Here is a 23,471-nt window from a genome sequence, read left to right as displayed (position 1 = left end):
AAAATTAAATATAGAGCAATCAGATATCAACGATGTTTTAAAAGAACTGATCATTTCAGCAATTGAGATTTTTTTTTTGAACAAACGGTATTATCAACGTAAAGGGAAGAGGGTAGGTTTGGCCTTACAATGATCTAGTAATAGTGTGATTCAAATTCATTTTTGGCAACAATTGAGATTTTAAAAGTAATTATTTTGATTAGTTTTTCAAACAGACCTTTTATTTGTAGGATTCAGTTAGAAGTGTTTTTAAAATGACTGAAAATACTTTTGAAGAAAGTATTTTTGAGTTCAAAATCATTTATAGTGTTTCCTGCAAAAAGCGCATAACTATTATTTCTCCAAAATGCACTTGGATAAAATTTTCTAGTCACTTGTATTTTTACTAAAAATCTTTTTTTTTTTTTTTATGGAAAGTGCTACTTGCACACCTACTTTTCGTTAAAATGAACAGTATCAAAAACTTTTCGATAAAATTCTAAAAAAAAAAAAAAAATTTAGAACTATTTAAAAAAAAAATTAATAAAAAAGGAAAAGAAAACTATGCAAAGTCTGAGAGCGGTAGAGGTTCCAAACACAAACTGTCGCGCGATTTATCGGTGCGCGTATGAACTCGGAACTCTCCACATTTGTCTGTGGCAAAAGGTATGAAATCCTCTCTCATGGCTCTTTAGCTTCGGCTTATTCTACATTGTATTTCTGAGCTAGCCTCCCTCCTGGGTTCTTTAATCCTCTATCAAAATCATACCTTTGGCGTTTGCGGTGTTTCCACAAGCAGCATAGCGCGGGGATAAATTGAAAGACTAGATTTCAGGTTAAAAAAATTTTAGTGTCTAAACCCAAAAAACTTGATTAGCGTTGTTTGATATTGATTATGATGAAAATTATTAGCTAAGATTCTAGTTCCAAACCCTTGATTAGATTTAGCTAATGCCGATTTTATGCGATCTATTGTTCATGTTAAATGTAGTTTGAGCAGTTCATTAAGTGATATTAGGTTAAATTTGGGGCTAAATTTGATTTTTTTATAATCATGGTGGTGAAGGGTTGTGAGAAGCAATTTCTTTTTGTTATTGCCGAATGGGTTTTTATCGTTCGTCGAAAATTCACATGGTTTTCATGAATTTTCATATAGTGTTCATGTTAAATGTAGTTTGACCAGTTCATGGAGTGATATTAGGTTAAATTTGGGGCTAAATTTGATTTTTTTTTTTTTTATAATCATGGTGGTGAAGGGTTGTGAGAAGCAAGTTCTTTTTGTTAATTATCGTTCGTTGAAAATTCACATGGTTTTCATGAATAGGTATTGGGGAAGCAAGAAATTTTGGCTGGAGCAGTCGGTTTCGGTTGCAAGGATTTCATCTTCAACCTTTGTGTTTAACCAAACCCACAAGTTCTTTGAGAGTTGAGATGCAGCAGCGGCAGCAATACCACCACCACTTGGGTTTTGAAGAATCACCAAGTGGAAGCAGTGGTCCTAGGGTGAGCTTATTGATTCATCACCTTCCGGAAGCTATTTCTGAGGAGACTCTGTTTCGGCTGTTATCCCACTATGGTGCTTCTTCTGTTCGCTCATGCGCTGCTACTGGCCGGTCAATTCTCTCTTCTCCTTCTGATTTGTTATTGTTCCTCTGTTTTTTTCTTTTGCTCCCCTCGCTATAATCTATATGCATATACTCACAGGCTGAGAAACTGCGCATTTGTGGATTTCCAAAACGAAGGCTTGGCGTACTCGGCACAACGACAGTTAAATGGGTATCACAAGCACTGTCATATACTCGTTTTCTTGCATTGCAGTCACATTGTCATGTTATGTTACTAATTGATTTGTGGCCTTGTTTTCCTTGTTTGGGTAGGCTGAGGTTTCTTGGTAAGGTCTTGAAAGTAGAGAGAGCAGCCACCAATAATGATAAGCCATCACAGGCTGCTAACAACGATTGTATTTCTGTAAACCCCACTTCCAAACCATCTTTGGTCCACAATCCTACCATCAAGATAGAGGCTGAAAAAATTGAAGTCTCAAGATCAGAGCCCATTGCTCCAAGGCTTGGTGTAGACTATCCCTTTCCTCCTCACCTCGAGTATGTTATTCCACTCCACTTCTTCAAATTATTAAAACATATGTTATGAGGGTCCTCCTGTATTTGAGAAATTTATCTATATGTTTGTTAGTCTGTTACTCATATGTTAATGTGGATGGGAAGTTATATCTCTATTGTACCCTCCAATAGGTTTAAAATGATTTGATTTTTATGTATTACAGGTACGCTTACCCGCCACCAGATGGAAATATTCTAACCAACGTTGTAAATGCTCTTATAGCTGTACCTCGCTTTTATACACAGGTTCTCTCTAATCTCAGACAAAACTAATGTAACAGTGCACTTAAGATCTCATAATTTGAATATGTACTTTGTTTTTATCTAGTCAGTGAGACATATTTTAGGCCATATTATCTCAATTGTAGGTTTTGCACTTGATGAACAAAATGAACATACCAGCTCCATTTCGTATGGCTCTTCCCTCTCCACCACTACCACCCTCAGTACCCGTGCCACTTCCACCACCTCCCCCACTTCTAGCCGAAAAGCCTTGCTCGGCTGATTTATCAAGTGAAGAGTCAGAAATGGAATCTTCGGATGAGGTAATTTCATAGGTTGCCAAGTCTTCCTTTGATAACTATTTATGTTTTTTTCTTTAAGTTTGCATGCGTGAATGCATGAGAGGAAGAGAGGGGTACCATGGTTTCAAGAATGAGAATTAAGAACAATCCAAACCCAACCCCCCCCCCCCCCCCCCCCCCTCTCTCTCTTCCTCCTCCTCAAAGAACAAAAAACTGAAAACGTTAACAAAAAAAGCACTAAAGCATCTGGAACACACATATATGCACTTGTAAGTGCACATTGAACTATGATACTTGTGAAATCATTTCATGTTTCTTCAATTTCATACATCCACACATCCACATTTGGATTATTATGTCAAAAGAAGAAAAATTACTCTAGCTGTCTAATTTTCTAGTTTCTTTATAGTTTACACATCCTTTGAGAATTTGAATTGAATGTTATCAGGAAGTCAAGGAAAAATCCTATAGCAGAGCTTTTAGTGGACGGAAGCGTATTAAGCGGGAAGCTATTGTTGGTCCTGCAGTTGATAAAGATGTAGCTCATGAAGATGTTGGATTGAAATCGGCCACTCTTATCCCAAAGGAGATTCCAATGATAAAAAAGAAGAACCCTATCGTACAGGTCGTTAATCTTTTTTTATAGGAAGAGGTCATTTACTTTTCAAGATGAATGGTCATCTTTATAGGTTGATCTCTTATGCCTAGCTATTTTTCATATATTCTTCTTGGATTGTTGCAGATAAAAATTGCACCCAAAGTTGTTGCTAATGAAAATAAAGATGATGGCATTACTGAAGACTCAGAGCATCCAGAAAATGAGAGTGCAGATATCAACGCTTTTGCGACTCCAGAAGAACTGGAAAAAGGAAAATTGCCTCCAGAAGAAATATTATCACTGCCAATGTTTAAGGTACCAATTTGACATTTGGCTCTATTTTGGTAGGCGGCCTTGCTGTCTGGAGTCTGAAGCGATGCCTAGTCATAAAAATTATATATTAACTTTAAGGGAAAATTTTAGGTGACTTGTGAAAAAAAGATATTTAATACAGAGATCTTACTTGGAATCTGCAGAACTATGCAGCTGGGAATCCGGCCTCGGTGTTGTATATAAAGAACTTGGCAAAGGATATTGTTGCTGATGACTTCTATTACATATTTGGTGAGCTCACAGTTACGATGAACTCTATATAGCTTATTTTAGTTTTCTTAAACTGTATGTTAGAAATCTTAGTTCTCCGCAAGTATTAATGCTGAGATATCCTAAATAGTAGTATTGAAGAAGTGATCCTTTACATGTGAATTCTCTTCACATTTTTGTGGTGTCCAAACAGTAGAAATCACTCCAATTTTCCAGGTCCAAGAATTGTTAAACTGTCTTGCACCTAGGTTTAACCATTCTAAACTACTGTAATACTGTTGTTATGCCGTAGGGTCATTATTTGGAAGCATTGATACAGCCAAATCTGGTCTCAGCGTGAAGCTCATGCAGGTGAGATCTCTTGATCACCTTTATGCTTCCAAGTCAACCTTTGTTCCTTTACATATTTGATTACCAATGCTGTCCTAAGTTACTCTCTTTGTACATCAAGGATAGCTGAAATATTTCAATGGAACAAGAAAAAAGTGGAAAGATAGAAAACTACGATGGGTTATGGGCTCAGTTTGAGAAAATTGTGGGGGACTATGAGGTTGGAATGAGACGTTTACCCTGACTTATGAAGAAAGCATCTAATAAACTTTAAGGAGTTCATATATAAATTCGAATGCCTTGACAAAGACTTGTTGTAATGAAGATTTCATTCCTTATAATGTGTCTGTGGCATGTTATATTATCTTGAAAGGTGTCTTTTGCCAATCTTTGCATCTGCTTCAAGTGCTTTCCTACCAGCAAAAGCTGAAAGTAATATTTTGGATTGCAGGAAGGAAGAATGAGAGGCCAAGCTTTTGTGACATTTCCATCAGTTGAACTAGCACATTATGCTTTGGTATGCCCCTCTGATCTCAATTAATAGTTGCTGTACAATTAGTATCAAGATGGTCTTGGTGCTCGTCTGCTAGTTTTATGATGATTTCATAGGTCTTGATGGATTTTTAATTGCATCCAGTGTACGCAGTTTTGCTTACCATTCAAGCAGACATCTGTAGTCCCTTTGTTATCTTGCTTTTTCGTTGAAGAATGGATAAAATCACTCATTTGTTATACCATTATAACCTTCGTTGCAGAATCTAGTAAATGGGTATGTGTTCAAAGGCAAACCAATGATCATCCAGTTTGGCCGGAATCCTGCAGCTGGGAAAGCGAATTAAAATGGTGAACTATCCGTGGACGTTCTGAATTTAATCCACCATGCTATCAGTTTACTGAATTTAATCACCTGCAACATTGCGAGTAATCAGCACCCTCAGTTTACCAACATCAACAGATTTATATCATGCAATCATATTCTTCTCTTTCAGAAATTGGCTGGGAGTGGGGTTTTCTCCAGAACTCCTCGAGCACGAATCTCCGGTGGTGCAGAAGAAAGAAACTGTAATATGTTGCTACCCATGCAACTAAAGTGGACTGAGAGCTGGTGGTTCTGAAAAGGTTGAAGATACATGCCCAGATGTTCTCTACTAGGCATCCTGCATCAGCTCAAAAGTTTTCCACATCAGAATGCGTTTAATTGACCGATGCAGCTGTGATTAGTTACCCAGAATGTTGCATTTGATTTGAGTCACCAGAGGTTTTCTAGAAAGCCCTAATGACAAAGGCAACAGCCATTGTAGCTTAAAAGTTACCGCTGTAATTTTTTGTGTCTGAGCTGTATCCGACTTCCGGGCCCAAGAATTTCTCCATAATTCTTCTCATGTCTTGGACTCTTGGCTTAAAAGTTAAAACTAACGAGTAGAGAAAGTTGGTTTCAAAGGAGAAATGATTTCTTTCTTTTCAGAGTAAAAGGGTTGGTTATCAAATATCAATCAAGTTAAATAACTAAGAAAACATATTTTTTTTTTCAACTTTTATATTGAAGTTACACAATGTATCAGTCATAATTTGGTGTTAAATTTGTTATTTAAGATAATCGAACCAATAACACACTGTAACGTACGAGTGAAAAGAAAACTACTAAATTATAGTGACTAATGGCAAAAAAAAAAAAAGGTTCTTTTTGGGGTTTTGACAAAGTCAAGATTTGTAAATGGACATGGACTCATTTGTTTGAATTTATAAATATAGAAATTTAAAATTTTCGCATGGCAAAAAAATTGAAATTTGGGACCTCCAATACCAAAAATAAATTTTACGTAAAGAGATATCATTTCTAAATTTATATGATTGAGAGTTTAAAAATAAAAAATTTCATATTCAAATTCTTTGTTAAGTTAGCCGAAAATTCACAGATTCTTAAAAATTTCCGTTATTTTAAAGTTATTTGGTAATCTTAAAGTAAAAAGACAAAAATGCCTAGCAATTTGGGTACATAATTATGAACTGGTGGGCGTCTCTGCGTCTCCGTGCTGTGGGTCTCATCACTCCAACGGCCACAGCAAATCAAGGTCAATCGAACCATGAACAACGGCGAACAAAGACGCCTAAACGGAGAAGCTGAGGAAGACGAAGACGACGACGACGCAAACAATGGTGGCCTCGCTGCCTGGGAGCGAGCTTACGCCGACGAGAGGTCGTGGGAGTCTCTGCAGGAGGACGAGTCCGGGCTTCTCCAGCCCATTGACAACCAGTCCCTCAAACATGCCCAATACCGCCGCCGCCTTCGCGCCGCCTCCACTGCCCGAATCCAAAAGGGTCTCATTCGTTATCTTTTCATTGTTATCGACCTCTCTAAGGTATCTGATTCCTGTTTGCTTGTTGCCCTTTCGAGATTTTAGGAAATTTTATTCAATTTTGCTAATGGGTCTGTCATCTGTTTGTGTTGAGTGAGAGAGAGAGAGAGAGAGAGAGAGAGAGAGAGAGAGAGAGAGAGAGATTTTAACTTAATTTTTACTATTTTTCTGGTCTGATCTGCAGGAATTTGTTTTTCTGAAACCTTTGTTTGGTAAAGTTTGAAGCTTTAAATTGATTCGAGTGAATTGACTATATTTTAGTACTGCCATTTTTCGGGTTGATGAACTTAGCTTGGGCAGTCAATGATATTGGTTTATATCATCTTCAATCAAGAACGAAAATGGTGTATTAAGATACATGGATGCAGAAGTTTTTTTGTGACAGTTCTTGTGCAATGTATTTAATATGTGATGTTAAATTGATACATTTGGTTTCGTTTGATACTTGAAGGCAGCTGCAGAAATGGATTTTCGACCAAGCCGAATGGGGGTCGTTGCGAAACATGTTGAGGCTTTCATAAGAGAGTTTTTCTACCAGAATCCGCTTAGTCAAGTTGGCCTGGTGACTGTAAAAGATGGTGTTGCTCATTGCTTGACGGATCTTGGTGGCAGTCCCGAGTCTCATGTTAAAGCTTTGATGGGTAAACTGGAATGCTCTGGTGACTCGTCCCTACAGAACGCATTGGATCTTGTACATGGGTATCTTAATCAGATTCCATCATATGGTCATAGAGAAGTATTGATCTTATATTCAGCTCTCAGTACCTGTGATCCTGGAGATATAATGGAAACTATCCAGAAGTGTAAGAAATCCAAAATTAGGTGCTCAGTTATCGGTCTCTCAGCAGAAATTTTCATATGCAAACATCTATGCCAAGAAACCGGTGGCTTGTACTATATTGCATTGGATGAGGTGAGTTCATCTAAGTAAACCCTACACTGCTAAACTACACGAGAATGAATAACCAAAAATAGTCAACAGAGTTAAAAGTTGTTGTAGTGACTGCCAAGTGATCTTTTGTTTTGCACGTAAAAGATTTAAGATTTTCATTGACGGTTATTATTGGAATTAACCTACAAAATTCGTTTTTATAGCATTGGTTATGATATGTTTCTTCTTGTGTAGGCACACTTAAAAGAGTTGATATTGGAACATGCACCTCCACCTCCAGCAATAGCAGAATTTGCAATTGCTAACTTGATAAAGATGGGCTTCCCACAAAGAGCAGGAGAGGGCTCTGTGGCCATTTGTTCATGTCACAAGGAGGCAAAGGTAGGAGCTGGATACACTTGTCCTAGGTGCAAGGCTCGTGTTTGTGAGCTACCTACAGAATGTCGCATTTGTGGGCTGACACTCATTTCTTCCCCTCATTTAGCAAGGTCTTATCATCATCTCTTTCCCATTGTACCTTTTGACGAGGTCCCTCTGTCACTACTAATTGATCAACAAAACAAGTTTCCTAGAGCTTGTTTCGGCTGCCAACAAAATCTTCTCGGTCCTGGTAAGTATGTATGTACATAAAGTAGATACTTTGGAGTTTTTGGAATAAATTTGATAGCACTGCAGTATATTTTTGTTTTCTTGTGAAATGTTGTAGATGTAGGTTAGTCGTGTCTTTTATGATTGTTTTGCTGTCATTATTGAAACAAGTGCATAAGAAGAGATGAAAGGAATCCACTAACCGAGGACAACATGATCTCCAAAACAACTGTCTGAATGAAATACTAAGTTCACAATCTAAAAGCTTAGCCATAGCTGTAATAAGATTGGACGTATTTAGCTTCAATGTATTCTCTTTTGGGGAAGATATCCACAGACCAGGCAATATTCTTGATGTGAATTACATGGTTCAATTCTATTAAACATCGGCCTCATTGTCTGACAGAAGTTATGCAAGTCTGATAAGGAAGCTGGGGACCGTGGTGTTTGGTTGTTGTATTGCAACGTGTTAGCAGATGCTCCCTTAGAAGCAGCAGCATGAAGCTGCTTGTGACTGTAGGAATAATAAGACACTTAAAGGGAGAATAAGAGAATAAAAGGCCTTTTCTTATCCCACCAAAAAGATTCGGTAATAGAAAAGGAAAGAGAGAAAAAGATACAAGTGAAAAGATGAACCTGGAAACATTACTTTTAAAATCACAGGCCCTTGCCCCTCAAACGTATATCCAAGTTATTCCTTGATGTCATATGTAAATCTTGCCTTTGTTTTCAGTTTATGTACCAGGCCTGTGTAACAGGTGGGATCGCCTCCCTATCTTACATTTGTTTTCACTGTATATGACACAGGAAACAAGCCCGGCCTTCGGGTCGCTTGCCCAAAATGCAAACAGCACTTCTGCCTTGAATGCGACATATATATTCATGAAAGCTTGCATAACTGCCCAGGTTGTGAGAGCACTAGGCATTCCAGGATTCCAAATATAAATGAAGGATGAAGTACAGCAGATTTTAATACGATGCTGCCTCCACATATGCGCCGGTCTCGCACGCTTCACCATGGTACCCGAACGTATGACCTGGCTACTGTCACGGGTGCTAGTTGTTCAAAGCAAGCATCTACCGTGGTGGCTTTGGGGAGTCCGCGATCCTTTCATCAAACGTTGCAAGAGAAAAAACAGTAGTGTTTACAGTACCATGAATCTGAGTTTCGAACATTATTGCCATATCGATCGTTTTAAGAAACACAGGAATTTTCCCCTTAATTCCAGTTGGAGATTTGTTACTGCTAACTTCATAGAGGGGTATTTGTACTAGGATAGACCTGACTTCTTAAGATTGGAGATTTGTTTCCGCCTTGGTTTTGATTGGAAGAAAATGGCATTTTTCCGACCTGTTTGTCGATAATTTTTATATATAATTCTCAATTTCCTCTCATCTCAAGTCATGCTAGACCGTATACCAAGGTCTGTTGGTATTATTCTCCGCTTGTAAGTCCTACTGTTATAATGGTAAGTTTGGTATCAATTTATCGATGGCTCTTCCTTCCCACAAATACCGTTAACGGACTCAAACTAGCCATCCAAGTCTGTTAAACTTGGTGACGATTACTTACTAAGAAAGAATAATACTGCTAGACTGTAGTGCAAGCCGGCGCCATCCAATGGTGGGGATTTGGATTTTTACACAGCACACACACATGCGATGACATATTGCATAAAACTGGCCGAAACAATTTCCACGGTTAGGACTCCGGATTCAGAAATTACAAGAATTTCACCCCATACATTGAAGTTGTAATAATCGATCGTGAAACTCAATTGCGTTCCAAATACAATGAACATATAACCTTCTCTATAATTTCTTTGTTGCCTCACAGGATCTCATCAATCACGACTTATTCGTCGGCCGTCGGGGCAACGGATAAGTGCATTTCCCCTGTACTTTAAATGGATCTCTATAAGTTAATACAAATATCGTGCCCCCAACAGAAATGTACACACCCAAAATAAAAGAGTCATTAAAACCATGACCAACCAGAAATATATCGATTATTTTCAAAAAAATGACTACCCTACAAACAAGTGGAAACTGAGTGAATATTTACAGGCTATTGCTTCTCACTATAAAACCGAGACGAGGAGCCATCTATTTTCTTTTAATTTGTTTCATAAGGTCTCCCCCACTACATCCCAGTTTTCCGGATTCAAATCCTGCAGATCATTACCGAGAGGAACTCGAACAATCCTGTCAGTTAAACAGGCATCCGAAGCGCTTCTGCTGTTGCATAAGCAGGATAACGAAATATGATAACAAGGAATAAAACTCTCAAACCAATGGGAAATTTCTGCAGGTGCCAGTGCAAGTTTTGCGACAATGCAGTGTATTTGGATGCCTTGTGCAACACCAAAAACTTCCAACTCTTGCCAGGAACCAAATGTCTGTCAGCATTACTCCAGGATACACTTTGAATCCCGGGGGGACAAAAGACAAAATCCAAAAAGGTAGTTCTCAAAACAAGTTCCAGTTCCTCTAGTCAGAGTCCGAGTCAATAGAAAGAAACAATCGCGGTCTCGCAGACCGTTTTTGGCGAGGAAATGAGAAAGGACTATTTGATCTTCGCCTACTTCTGTCAGATCTGCTACCATCATTCATACCGAGAAGCAAAGAAGCTGCAAAGGGAACAACAGTGAGCCTAATAATCTTTGTTAACCACTAATTACAAAGACTGACAACATAAACAAAGACGTAAGAAGAAAATTAGATGTGATTGTGTCTGATGCGATTGTATCACAGAGTCTGCATCAATTCATCTTGCCCTAGTGAACATATGAACTTCAGACTTTTCAAATAAGCTTTAGAGCGAAAGATGCACATGAACACAGAGTAAGCAACAAGCTTGGGAAAAATAGGTCCTATTTGAATTGCAGATTTCACTTCCATGGAGTTCATGAACTTGAACATGTGATTCCACACGAGGTTGAGCTTCAAGAAGCTCAATAGCACTCACTTCATTACTCAAACTCGTTTATGCATCTTCCGAGACAGCATTCACTTGTATCAGTGAAGCTTATTGACAGAAAGGAGATTTTTAGAACCTGAGATAGCACTCACTTAAGCATGTTTAAAATCTGTTATATTTTAGTTCCTACTGGTTTTTAACACAATCGCAAGCAAAAACCAAGATCAATTTGAAAGAACCACCAAAATCTAAAAAAGCGGAGTACAGACAGAAAATAAAATCTGCATGTGATGTGCTTAACGACAAGACTAAGATGTTGATACTGTTTCACTGGATTATACGAAGGAATGAATTATACATCAGATGACATGAATGAATTATACAAAGGAAGAAAGTCAGTCAAACTTTTAACCACTAGAATAAGGTTAGACCTCTTAGACTCAGATAAAAACATTCAACTATCGCATAGAAATTTGGAGTAGTAAAACTTCATTCAAAAAAACTCAAACAGTATAAAACAATTTCAGCCAGGTCACCCAATTCAACTAAATCAACAAAATACATAACAAATAGCTTGGATATATTTTCAGGTACTTGTAATCTTTTATCATTGTTTATTAATAAAACAACCCGATTAGTTTCCTTTGTAATCGAGTTTCTGCTTTTTAGAATTTGAGCATCCATAGTTGTGGAAGAAAAAATAATACGAAACTAACTTTGCCGATAAAAGAGTATTCGAAAGTTCAAAACAAGGCTAGTAATTAAACTTTATCTCAAAGAACATTACCAGTGCTAATTACACATCCTAGAAGGCTAGTCACGCAGGGGAAAAAAGATAAATGGAAGCAAATGCCATATACAGTCAAAAGTTTACATTCAACTTTTGTGAAGAGTAGAATTATCTTGAACAAATATTATAGCTTTTCTTTTAAGACTTGAGAAATAGTTGAAAGTCAATAACCTCATTCAAGAAGCAACATAATGTGGAAGTAGCACCTGCTTAAACCATATATAATGAATGTGCTACAACTGGCTCCTAAGACAATAAAAGAAGAAAGAAATAAAGACATTCCATTTCCTCCCTCCCACGACAAACTTTGTTTCACATCCAGAAAACAAGTCAAGAGTAACAGTTTTATTCACCAATAAAATAAATCAGCGCTCAAACAAAACACCACACTGAAAACAGGGATGCTGTGTCCATGTTTAAAATATTTGCATACCCATACAATCGAGCTACCTCTGATGCTAATCATGAACCAATCTAAAAGTCATTTGCAGCAAATCTGTCAGAAGAGGACGAACCTGTATCAGCCAAAGAATCCATGGCACCTTCTCTGGATGGCATTTGCACTCTAGAATTCAAACCATTAGGAGTTGCAGGTGTGCCATTGATGCCACTGGCGTCGCCCCCAAGCCTAAGAGATATCCAATCATCGGTGTGGAGACCATTAGACATATCAACCTGATCTCTCAAATCAGAATGAACTGATGCATCTGATGGTCTTGTGGGAAGAAAAATTTGAAGAGAAGGGTCATCACCAGGAAATACCATTGGATAATCAACCAAGCCACCGTTCATGTCAACATCTGAACGTGCAACAGACGAATCAGGTAATAGGGTAGCAGATCCCATGGTAGTTTCTGGAGCCAGAGTGTATCCATTCATAGATGTGGAACAATGGATGGAACCATGCTGCAGACCACCTAGGGTATCAGGTACATCTGCCTCAGAAGTAAATAACTGGAACCCAGGGCCAGATTGAGTTCCGGGAGGTAATGATGACCAGAGAGGAATAAATTCATCATCATTGCCAAAAAGATCCATGCATGAGTTCCCACCATTTCCAAGCGTCGGATCGCCACCAAATGAATCAGCAATTCCAGAAGGTGCCGCAGGAAAACTAATCCCAGAAGCATCAGTTCTGTCATTCCTATATATGGTTCCTGAGGGCATTATATCGTCATCAGAATCACTAAGTAAAACAACTTCTGCGTCTCCGACTGGTGCAGAAGGATTTTGTCCCGAAAATCCATACGCATTCAGAGAAAAAGAATCCATCTCAATCCCATTGTTAGTAGAGAAATCAAAGTTCCCACCACCATCCTGATTTACACTCGCATCTTCACCATCCCTACCACTTCCAGTGGCACTGCTGCTCATTGGGATAACTTTTAGCTCATGGTCTGCAAACTGCTCTTGTAATCTATTACCAGAAGAAGTGTTCATATCTTCAGGTTTGCTGAATTCCCAAAAGCCGTTGTGATTCTTCCTGATTCCAAGTTTCAATCCAGTACGACCTTCTGAAACACCTTCCAGTTTGACCTGCTTCAACACTTCCGTCTTTGGGATACTTTCTCCTTCTGTTGGGGCACTAAGTGTGCTATCAGGAAGGTGCCACCGTCCAAGTTCCCCAAGCTCCCTACGATCACTTTCACTTTTAGTCTTAACTCGCCAAGAACCATCAGGCTTCACCTCAATCTCTGCTACATCCTCTTCACAATACCTCATCTGTTACAACCCCACGAAACAAAAATATAAAACAAAAAAACAAAGGATGGATCAATTAAGTGATACTTTAGAACCAAAATATTATGTAGTGCATAAAAAGGCATTACCTTTGAAGTGATACGGTTGAAATAAGGGTCAATAATGACATTCTCCAGCGCATAGTTCTTAAGACAAATAGGGCATTGCCACTGCAATCACAAACCAAAGCATGCTAAACAAACAGAATAAAAAACAAGGACAAACAAACTGCATCTTTCACTTTGCAATTTGCATAGAAGCTTGCCTTCCTTGAACGTTGATTCATTTCCACAAAAACATCAAGATCAAAACAGCCAATGTGAGGGCAGGGCTTGAATCTTCCAGCAACCTTCATTCTTGAACCACTCATCTATAAAATATAAGCAGAAAAATACCAATTTCAGAAATCAAGGCATGAAAGATGTTAGTTGACATAAGAAAACTCGTCTCCTGACGAATTATTTATGTACTACAGAAAAATAATTCAACACGAATTCCTAATTTATCAAAGAAAATATAATTGCACCATAAAGAAGATATGTGTTAGTTAGAAGAATTAGTGTCAGCATGTTCAGGCAAATAAAAGATTGTCCCATCACTAGTAGGGTGCTTTTCTTTGTCACAACCCTAGACACATCAGAACTTGGAAATCACTTAAAACAATTAGAGTAACACGCAACATAAAGACGTACTCCTGATATCAAAATTATAAGAATCTGAAGAAGTTAGAAGAGTCCCTTGGTTATTCATATGCTTGGCAAAATAAGCATTCTTCATACCCAAGAGTTGAGATATTAATTGCATACGGCGTCTTGAGCTCATATACAAAAAATAAAATTCATCAAAGTATTATCAGATTAAACTCCTATATAGAAGAGAGCATTTCATCGCAAGTTGGAAAGACAACTTACCGGACAACGTAGATTGACAGTAAAAGAATCTGCAACAACTTCCAAATCACTGTCACTATCATCATTATCCATTGCAGTCCCACCACCAACAACACGACACACACGAGCAAGCGCATCTTCAAAACTTTCACCATCAGACTCCTTGGGAATCAGATTGAGAATCTAGAAAAAGAAAAATTTAAAAAGACCACTAATATAATAAATGCCATGGAAAACCAATAACAGATAGCGTACAAATTTATACTTAAACATCGACAAGTACTGGAAGAAATATAAAAACGATCAAATCTACAAAAACAATAGTCCAGTAAATTATGAGATTGAGCTCACAAAGTTAGCCATGTATAAATTCCTGCTTCAGGACATTCAATCAAGAAGATTTTTTTTTGTGCTTTTTATAAAAAGATTGTTGGCAATTCGACAGCAGCATAAATTTGACGTTATGCATTTAACATCTACCTCACCAACAATCTTCTTCCGCAAGTTTCTTTCTCTGATTACCAGTTTTACAAACATATGTTGAAGAAGCTACAAGAGCATCATAGCAAGCTCAACCACCCAAAGGAACAAAACAAATAAATAAAAAATCATAATTACCTGTTGCACAGTGCGTTTCTTCACAATACGAACCCCTAAGCAGAAAATACGGGCATCGCATCCTGTTAAGGAAATCTTATTAAATCCGTCTTTCGTGTATGGTGTGATCTGACAAAACAACATGAAGTACACTAAGATACTAACACAAACAACTTATTAAGTGTTTTGATTTACAGAGCAATCAGAAAAGCCCTGCAGTCACAATGCTAATCTCATCTAAAATTGAAAGAAAGGATCCAGCACATGAAACGAACACTGACAACTAAAAGCTAATAATTTCATAGGAGAAAAACTCACAATTGGACCATCATCACGACCATTAGCACCAAGAAGTTGGGAGCCAGGTCTATAGATTGCACGAACAGGCACACCTGCACATTATACAGAACAATCTCCAATAATAAACAGAGCACATTCAAGTGGATACACTGAAAAAACCATTCCAAAGCAGCATCTTTAAAGACCAAATAAAAAATTCAGAACAACCATACCATTGACCTGTAGATCTGCATGTTGCGGCCATTGCATCCTGAATGCAACTTTGTCATTTAGAAGCATACACCAAACCTGCATTATGATGTCAAATCACCAATCAGTGAATTTAGTGCTAATATAAAGCCAAGGATTCACCAATCATCAATCAATACACTAACCAACCTGAACATCGTATTCTTGTTTAGACAGCAAGTCCTTGTCTGCCCTTGTGAGTTGAAATGTTTTCTCCACATTTTGCACTGGATTCGAACTGGACAATTTGCGGGGGGATGGGGAACAAGATTAGATGTAAAGTAAAGCATTAAAAACATAGATAATGTGCAAATATTTTCACAAGGATCTGCTTGTCTATATGTGAGTGTCCATAGATACTTGTCACTTCATAAGGTTACTTCTACCTGTTAAAGCAAACTTCGAAGTCTTCATAGTAAATCAATGGAAAATAAGTACTTTCAGGCCACAAGACGTTTACTCTTTTGAATATACAGGTTCATTAATGGTTTTATGAGTTAAATAACATCGCGTACATGATTATGTATCATATTCAATGTATTAAAACGCGGAGGCATAGGCAAGGCGTTCCATGGATAGCCCCGCCTAGGCGTGAGGCGAAGCCTCACGGGACCTAAATAACTTAATATATATTGCATATATAATTATATATATATATAGCATAAAACTTTGTAAAACAAATATAATTATAACTAAGCCAAAGATAATATCTTCTTCTTCATTACTAAGTGTAGTTGTGCTTGGAAATTATGTCATATAGTCTTAAAATGTTGTAATTATATATTTTATTCTAAGAAATTATAGTGAACTTCAAGAGAAATAAGGCTGAGTGGCCACAATTATAGGGAGTTTGAAAGGAAATAAAGGCAGAATGTCACAATTATAGGCAATTCCAAAAGGAAATAAAGGCTAAGTGGAGCTATTATAGGGAACTTGAAATAAAATAAAGATTGAGTGGAGCAATTATTATAGGGAATTTAAAGGAAATAATGGCTGAGTGGAGTAGTTATAGGAAATTTCAAGAGAAATAAATCTTGGCTAATCAAAATGCGAGGTGGCACAATCTGAATGGGCAATAATTAATAAAGAACGAAAAAATAAAAAAGAGTTAAGAGTTAGACTTTGCCACTAGGATTCTCTCTCTTCTTCCTTGAAACTAGAACGGCACATAGAGGAATGGCAGAAACAGAGGAACGGCAGAAATAGACCTGGAATTGGAAGGAAAAAAAGGCCCAACTGAAAGCCTGGGCGCGCCTCAGCCGCCTAGGCGTGCCCTGACGCTGCCTCACGCCTACCCTCACAAAACAGAGGCGAAAACCCAGCAGCCCCGCCTCCAGGGGCGCCTAGGCACGCCCCAAGGCTAATTTTTTTAATATTTATGATGGTTAGATATCATACACAATGTAATGTCATCTTCAAAACAAACTTTACTGTTGTTGGAATTAGAATGTTATTACTCAGTAGTCAGTGCATGTGCACGGTACATTCATGAGAAATAACTATAAAAAATTAAACATGATCCACTCACCCATCAGTTGGAATATTTGTAGCATTCAATTTAACGGGCTGTAAAGGATGTTGAATAGTTACCCAGAACCTGAAAAAAATAGACAAACAATTAAGCCAAAGTAAGCATAAAAAAATAAATAAATAAATAAAAAAGATGTCATGGCATACAAGGGGGCAAAGTATTTGCAATGTTAAAATAAAACATAAGCTAAATGAGGCAATAGGTACATAAAACAAATAAAATGAAAGTATTCACTCAAACCAAAATACCATAACCTGATATAAAAGTAGAAACCATCACATAGCCATAAATCCTAGTTACTGAGTTTGACCCACCATACTGAAGTTACTAGTTAAAATAGGTCTATTTTAAAGAATGTCAAGATACAACAAATATAAAAAATAAAAAATAAAACACAATATAATGGAAAAAGCCATGCCATCAGCATAATGATTGTGTTGGGACCAAGATGAATCTCTTTGGCTACTTATCTCCAATTAAAGTCATGCAGTCCACTAAATCATACCACATGATAATCCTACCACTCCTTCAATTCAATTCAATGTACACTTTGCCATTCTATCTAGTTTATTGTTTAAGTGATACTCAAAAATTCAAGCAATCACAAAGAAATATACTATGGGCCAAAGTGAGACCTAGTTTTTTGTTTGAGCAAAACTTCAGCACTTTTATAAAATATTGAATTGTTCAAATGGTACATAAACTGAGTAGAGCAGGTTATAAAGGTCATAAATCCAAAATAAAAAACACTTTCATCATGTTAACATCACCATATGAAAGATTTAGCCCAATTTTAAAATGGGAAAGAAGTTGGCAGAAAGGACTAGCAAGTATGAGTTAAACAAACCCCCCAATGTCCCAAAAAATGCAAAAACAATGAAGGAAAATAGATGGCTTGGCAAATGGTTACATGCGTAATTCAAAATAAGACACACACAAAATAACAAGCTATAATCAGTTTTTTATAACAAGAAAATACTGGTGCTACATACGGATCAGCCCGACTTAGTCGACAAAGTTCACAATAAAATAACTCAGGAACTGGTGGATTGCCTTCCATAGGTTTCTCTGGAACTATAACACAACCCATGTGTTGCCACACTTGGCATCTTGGATCTTCACACTGCCATTGAAGGGATGAGAAATTGCAAAAACCATAAGAAAGTGCAGTAAAGGTGTTCATATAAGAAATGTTTCATGTATAATCAAATGAAAAAAGGATGGGACAAGTAAAAGACTTGTGATTAATCAAATGTGCTACAATCCAAGGGAACGACGAAGCAAATACAAAAAAGTGTAGACTACCTTAATCATTGACTCTGTCTCTAATGAATTCCCGCAGAGACAGCGAACCTTTATATCTGAGTGGTAGGGATCCTCAAATTCGCCTTTTATTTTCACATTACTACTATCAGAGATACATTGTCCCTTTGATGCTAAATCAGGGGCACCAGAAATCTGCATTTTCCTAGAGAAAACAGAAAACAAATACAATTCAGAGGAAAAAGCAAAGTAAAATATGTAGTCTGAACAATTAGAGAACTATATATAAAGCACATCTAAGGACTTCAGCTATACATTCAATATATTTTACAAGGAGTAAGTCAGTTTTAAAAAGTTAAAAAAAGAAGGCAAAGACAACTCCAACCCTTCAATAAAATAATGCAACAAATATGTGGCATATTAGCATATATGAGGACAAACCTATAGATGTCATCTACAAGTTCCGCCACCTGTTCCTTTCCAACTGCATTCTTCCTTGCCCACATTTTAGAAACTGTAGATAAATCGAAATAAACAGAGTAAAATATTTTAATGATCAAAGCAAAGAAATGGAAACGCAGAAAAATGGAGCACAACCAAAACCTCAAAATAATGCAGACATATTGTGGTGTCATAAACTACAATAAAAAAAGTGTTTCCAAAAGAACCAGACCAGATAAAATATAATGAAAACAGAATCATTAGAAAAATGGTTTGTAGCATAGACGCTGAAGGCCCGTTTGGCACTGCTTTTGGAATAGCTAAAAGCACTTTTAGCAGTATTTAGCAGAAATAACTAGAAGTGCTTCTGTGCAATAAAATTATTTTTAGTGCTTTTCCGTTGTGCTTCTTCTGTAGGAAGCATTTCCAAGAAGCACTTGAGTTTTTAGTAAAAATTAGTGTTTCTAGCATAAGTGCTAAAAACCGTAAAACCATAGAGAGGTTGAGAAACAAAGATCAGCGCACAGGAAAAAGGAAACAATAATTAGGTTCGAAAATTTTGGAAATTAAAAAACTATCCAGATTTAGAATGACTTGATTCTCTATCATGAGTATGTCCCAAATTTTGAATGATTGGATGACAACCCCTTAACCGAAAGCTGAATGATTAAAAAGAACTGTGGATAACATCAAATTTTAGTTTTACAAGATTTATAACTAAAAAGTCTTCACTGGTTTTCTGAACCATGCTCTTTAAGAGAAAAAACAGCAGCTTTCCTAAATCTAAGATTCTAAGACACCAGATACATGATCCTGAACGTTTCTAGGTCAGCCAAATAGAAGACAAACTGCAGATGAAAGCCACTTCTAATTCTTCAGTGCGAAAGCATAATGAATGCTAAAAAGATGTAGCATGCTCATTAACATCAAATGTCATATGAACTACATCAATAACTTATGACACAATCAGTTCTCATTTCCTATGCTTTTATTATAGAACCCAATTAAGAAACAACTACTTCTTATATCTTATCTGGCTGGACGAAGAAAAGGAACTATACAATACGTGCACTGGGTTCCCCAACATATAAGCTACACTTATAAAAACAGATAGCATACACATAGACTGTTATATTAGCAATTAAATCATCTGAACCAGGAAAAAGCAGTTGATATAGAACCATTTACCTTGTTCATCAGAAAGAAGCGCTAATATCCGGTCAACAAGATCCTGTATAATAGAAATTGGTAAATCAGACAACAGTCTTCTCTTACGACATTCATCTCAAAAACCTTGTAAAATGGCTTCCCAAGATACCATCGTAAAAGGTAAGCTAATTTTTATGCAATGAACAGCTCATATTTGGTCTTAGGTTCGCTTATATTACACATTTTTCTGGGGTGGGCAAAGTAAGAGGGGAAATTAACTAAGCAACTCTTGGTAGTCATTGAGAACTCTATATAACACATCATCCAACCTTGATAAATTACACCTAAATAAATATGCAGAATATAATAGGACCTCTTATACTTTATAGGAGTATTGACATGAACAATGGAACCCACATCAACATGAATTCCTGTGAACTCAAAAAAAGTACGCCACATAAGCATAAAATGCAGTGCAATGGTGAGTACATAGATAACATCCACTATATAAAGGAATGAAGGGGTGAGTATGTAGATAATATCCACAATATACAGGAAGGAACCCAACATCACATCACAGAGTGGTATTTCTAGCATCTCACCTGCTTCTTCCCCTGCTTCGAAAGACCTAATTGGGTGAGAACATCTTTGAGCTCTTTTATTCGAAAATATGCCAATTTTTCCTGCAATGACAAACAAAAGTTCTAATAAATTCACTGCTTCAAGAAGTGGCATCCCACCAGTGTGAACACCAAAATAATAGTAAGCAACGTCTGGACTTCCTAAAATGTAATTAAGTAGCTAAAGCAATCTTTTCTCCAAATTCTTATTTTGTTTATGCTATGAACTGTCGTTGGAATTCTGAAAGAAACAAGTCACTAGCTTCTTTAACAAATAAACCATGATAACAGATATACAATGTTTTAAACCCAACAAAAAAAAAACTTAGGTATCCAATACAAGTGGGTACATATAGCATAATCTCTTTACTTTTCTCAACTGACAGAACCAGTAATATATGAAGTTTGGTATACAGTACAAGCAACACCGTCTACATATTATGTATTATGTATTTCACAAGTTGAATATAATATGAAAACAGTCTCAATGAACTAAACGCTGTGAACGATACTTTAGCCTCAAGGGAATAGAAATGGGACAGGAAAAAGAAAATTAAAACTTCCAACCAAATGCGTAACTAGATTTACAACTCTTTCTTAGAAGGTAAATCTCCACCATCCAACAATTACTTGCAAACTATTCATGATCAACTGTATTCATATATCTTTGCTTCTTCGCATTTCCCTACTTCAAAATACCCAAACTCATTTTTCTTATCTCATCTATTCACACCTTATGCAGGTCACACGAACAACACTAAATGTCAAATTAACCAAAAACAAAAAAGTTGTCATTTGAGACATAACCCAACTACATTATATCATCTACTAATTGGATAACAGAAAAAACTAAGTGACACAAACATAAAGCTACTTATATGAGCTTATTTCCACTGATGCATTCAATAACACCGCCCGCATACTAGTTCACCAAATTCACTAAAGTAAAACGACCCCGCCATTGACTGAACTCGCAAAGTAAAGCAAACTTACTGAGGCTAATGTTCTACCATATGCAAAAACTGGACTACGAAATTACTTTTTCCAGCAAATTTCAGCAGATATAACAATAAGCATCAAGAAAAAAATAATCAAATCGAAAAGAAAAAAAATCAACTAAATACCTTGCAACTAGCTACCAAATCCATTTTCACCGCCAAAAATAAAGGCCCAGATAGTACAAAATCTCCTCCGGACCAATAATTTAATCAACCATCAAACCAAATAAACCAGCACATAACCTCCACAGGGACCGATCTATCCACAAAAAAAAAACCAAAAAATTAATCAAAATTCAAAAAAAATTAAAATTAAACCATCTCATGTTCTCAACTGATAGTCCTGAATTGAGCAATCGCATGCCAAAAATAAAAATAAAAAATAAAAAAACCGAAAAAATGAAATCTTACTTTGCTTGATCGAATTGGGGGAGGGAGTCTAGGGTTTTTCCCAAACACCGACTTTGTGATACTGCTCTTTGTTCTTCGTCCCTGTAAATGATTTTGCGTTTTTTCTCTTTTTTGACCGAAGACCCCCGCACAACCAGAACCGATCCCCCCCCAATAACAAAGTACGGACCTATCGCCGATTATCCAATCCGTTTTTTTGACGGGGAACGCGTCCGGGTTCAGTTTCGGTGCGCTCACGTGTCAGTGCGCCACACCCGCATTTTAGACTCGGGTAAATTCGTACGGTTGGGACTTATCTGTCTGATCGAATGGGGTCCACGCCGCACTGATCTTGCCACGTCATAATTAAAATAATTAATCTGTTTATTGTTTTTAAAAATTAATAAAACGTCCAATCAGGTGTCCATCAAAGAGGACTGGAAAAAAGACTGCACGATGAGAGAATCGGGAAACGAGGAGGAAGCAAGGAGCATGAAACCGGAGGGTCCTTTTCATTGGGATCTTAGGTAAACATGAATCGTGTGGTCAGAAATTATTTAAAATTTAAAATTTAAATGTAAATAATACTTAAAGAAAACTGCCCTCACGATATACGATAAATGAACACGATTGATGGATTCCTAAGAAAATGATATAGCGAGGATCCTTTTCGCCTATGGGTCCAGCACAAGACCAATTTTTCCTTTTTTTACAAATAATTTTATCTCTACTAATTAATAAAATCTTCTTTGTCAACCAAAAGAATGTGAAATAACAAATTAGTCTTCTATCACACAAAAAAAATGATGGCCAATAATGTAATTTCACATGTCTAAATTTTACTGTTTTGTATTGAAACTTTACTTACAAGTGATGTTAAAATACCTTTAATATTAAAAATAAAAATAAATAAAAATAAAAATAAAAAAACCTCTCACTCATGGAAGGAACGGGAAAGTCCGTGTGGAGAGAGATCTCCTCTTTCTTTCCGTAAAGTGGAGAGATCCCCTCTTTTGTGGCTCACTCACAAAATTCATGATAAATTTGTTTATATTATAAATTATTTTATAAGTATCATATCATCATATTCGCAAAATTTTAATTAAAGTAAAGTAATTTAGTCAATTAATCAAAGGCACACAGATATTTTGGTTAAAAGATGTAATTATGAGACGCAGACTGGGGATAAAGAGGTTGACGAAGGGCTAGAAAGACTTGAAAATAGATTCTAAAAAAAAGACATGGAATACTTAGAACTAACAAAAGACTTAACGCAAAAAAAGAGCACAATAATGTTCTAGAATTCATATATCTGTCACTATTTAGTGGTATAAGTCCTTGTTGTTGTTGTAGCCAATCAACTCTAGTAAACATATGATTTATAATAATAAAATATCTTACCATAAGCATAAATTCCTGAACCGATCATGAATTGAGAATGAATTCATCTTGATCGTTTGAGTAGCCAAATCAGTTACTAATTTCTAAAGTAATACTTTTTTTTTTTGGTAATGAGAGTATTTATTCAACATTCTAACAAGGCCGAAATACAAAATAAGAGAAAATTTATCCGAGAAGAAAACTTATCAACTCGACTCCGCCCCAAAATGGGAGGATTAAAGTCATGGAATCGGATCGTTGGATTTAATTCAAGACCTAAAAAAGATTTAAATATTAATGATC

The 23,471-nt window shown here is 36.7% G+C and overlaps 3 protein-coding genes across 6 annotated transcripts; 2 read left to right on the top strand and 1 right to left on the bottom strand.

The window, feature by feature from the left end:
* Nucleotides 1–545: 545 nt before the first annotated feature.
* On the top strand, nt 546–5,476 carry LOC103422100 (U11/U12 small nuclear ribonucleoprotein 65 kDa protein). 4 transcript variants are annotated; one of them, XM_070818302.1, is made up of 13 exons: nt 546–645; nt 1,304–1,592; nt 1,684–1,755; nt 1,857–2,081; nt 2,264–2,345; nt 2,468–2,644; nt 3,072–3,248; nt 3,366–3,536; nt 3,698–3,785; nt 4,057–4,115; nt 4,546–4,611; nt 4,850–4,937; nt 5,084–5,476. In XM_070818302.1, the coding sequence occupies exons 2-12, from the start codon at nt 1,411–1,413 to the stop codon at nt 4,931–4,933; spliced, it is 1,383 nt and encodes a 460-aa protein (XP_070674403.1). In that variant the 5' UTR covers nt 546–645; nt 1,304–1,410; the 3' UTR covers nt 4,934–4,937; nt 5,084–5,476. The 4 variants fall into 4 exon arrangements, with proteins under 4 accessions (XP_070674403.1, XP_070674401.1, XP_070674404.1 ...); XM_070818303.1 differs by having other exon boundaries at nt 622–814; XM_070818300.1 differs by having other exon boundaries at nt 4,850–5,476.
* Nucleotides 5,477–6,077: 601 nt separating this feature from the next.
* LOC103422116 (general transcription factor IIH subunit 2) lies at nt 6,078–9,281 on the top strand. The gene is made up of 4 exons (XM_008360155.4): nt 6,078–6,454; nt 6,903–7,364; nt 7,578–7,953; nt 8,739–9,281. Exons 1-4 carry the CDS (start codon nt 6,179–6,181, stop codon nt 8,885–8,887), a joined length of 1,263 nt encoding a protein of 420 aa, XP_008358377.3. The 5' UTR covers nt 6,078–6,178; the 3' UTR covers nt 8,888–9,281.
* A 373-nt stretch (nt 9,282–9,654) lies between these two features.
* LOC103422126 (E3 SUMO-protein ligase SIZ1-like) lies at nt 9,655–22,067 on the bottom strand. The gene is made up of 17 exons (XM_008360164.4): nt 21,810–22,067; nt 21,525–21,657; nt 20,383–20,463; nt 19,820–19,862; nt 18,632–18,704; nt 18,233–18,395; nt 17,920–18,050; nt 16,925–16,993; nt 15,547–15,634; nt 15,381–15,456; nt 15,187–15,260; nt 14,890–14,997; nt 14,293–14,454; nt 13,647–13,751; nt 13,471–13,551; nt 12,157–13,363; nt 9,655–10,561 (listed from the first exon to the last, which is right to left on the bottom strand). The coding sequence occupies exons 2-17, from the start codon at nt 21,546–21,548 to the stop codon at nt 10,422–10,424; spliced, it is 2,625 nt and encodes an 874-aa protein (XP_008358386.4). The 5' UTR covers nt 21,549–21,657; nt 21,810–22,067; the 3' UTR covers nt 9,655–10,421.
* Nucleotides 22,068–23,471: the final 1,404 nt, after the last annotated feature.

The sequence above is a fragment of the Malus domestica genome, chromosome 03, assembly GCF_042453785.1.
Source record: "Malus domestica chromosome 03, GDT2T_hap1".
NCBI classification, from domain to species: domain Eukaryota; kingdom Viridiplantae; phylum Streptophyta; class Magnoliopsida; order Rosales; family Rosaceae; genus Malus; species Malus domestica.
The sequence above is the reverse complement of the archived record's forward strand: the minus strand, read 5'-3'. Positions and strand labels throughout refer to the sequence as shown.

Bases quoted from the DNA above. Each gene is read 5' to 3' on its own strand.
- LOC103422100 (XM_070818302.1), top strand. From the start codon at position 1,411: ATGCAGCAGCGGCAGCAATACCACCACCACTTGGGTTTTGAAGAATCA. The intron at 3,249-3,365 runs GTCGTTAATCTT...GGATTGTTGCAG, and splicing joins AGAAGAACCCTATCGTACAG to ATAAAAATTGCACCCAAAGT. The intron at 4,116-4,545 runs GTGAGATCTCTT...TTTGGATTGCAG, and splicing joins TCAGCGTGAAGCTCATGCAG to GAAGGAAGAATGAGAGGCCA.
- LOC103422116 (XM_008360155.4), top strand. From the start codon at position 6,179: ATGAACAACGGCGAACAAAGACGCCTAAACGGAGAAGCTGAGGAAGAC. The intron at 6,455-6,902 runs GTATCTGATTCC...TGATACTTGAAG, and splicing joins TTGTTATCGACCTCTCTAAG to GCAGCTGCAGAAATGGATTT. The intron at 7,954-8,738 runs GTAAGTATGTAT...TATATGACACAG, and splicing joins ACAAAATCTTCTCGGTCCTG to GAAACAAGCCCGGCCTTCGG.
- LOC103422126 (XM_008360164.4), bottom strand. From the start codon at position 21,548: ATGGATTTGGTAGCTAGTTGCAAG. The intron at 16,994-17,919 runs GTATGTAGCACC...TATTTTTTTCAG, and splicing joins CGACTAAGTCGGGCTGATCC to GTTCTGGGTAACTATTCAAC. The intron at 13,552-13,646 runs GCAAGCTTCTAT...TTGTGATTGCAG, and splicing joins TGAATCAACGTTCAAGGAAG to TGGCAATGCCCTATTTGTCT.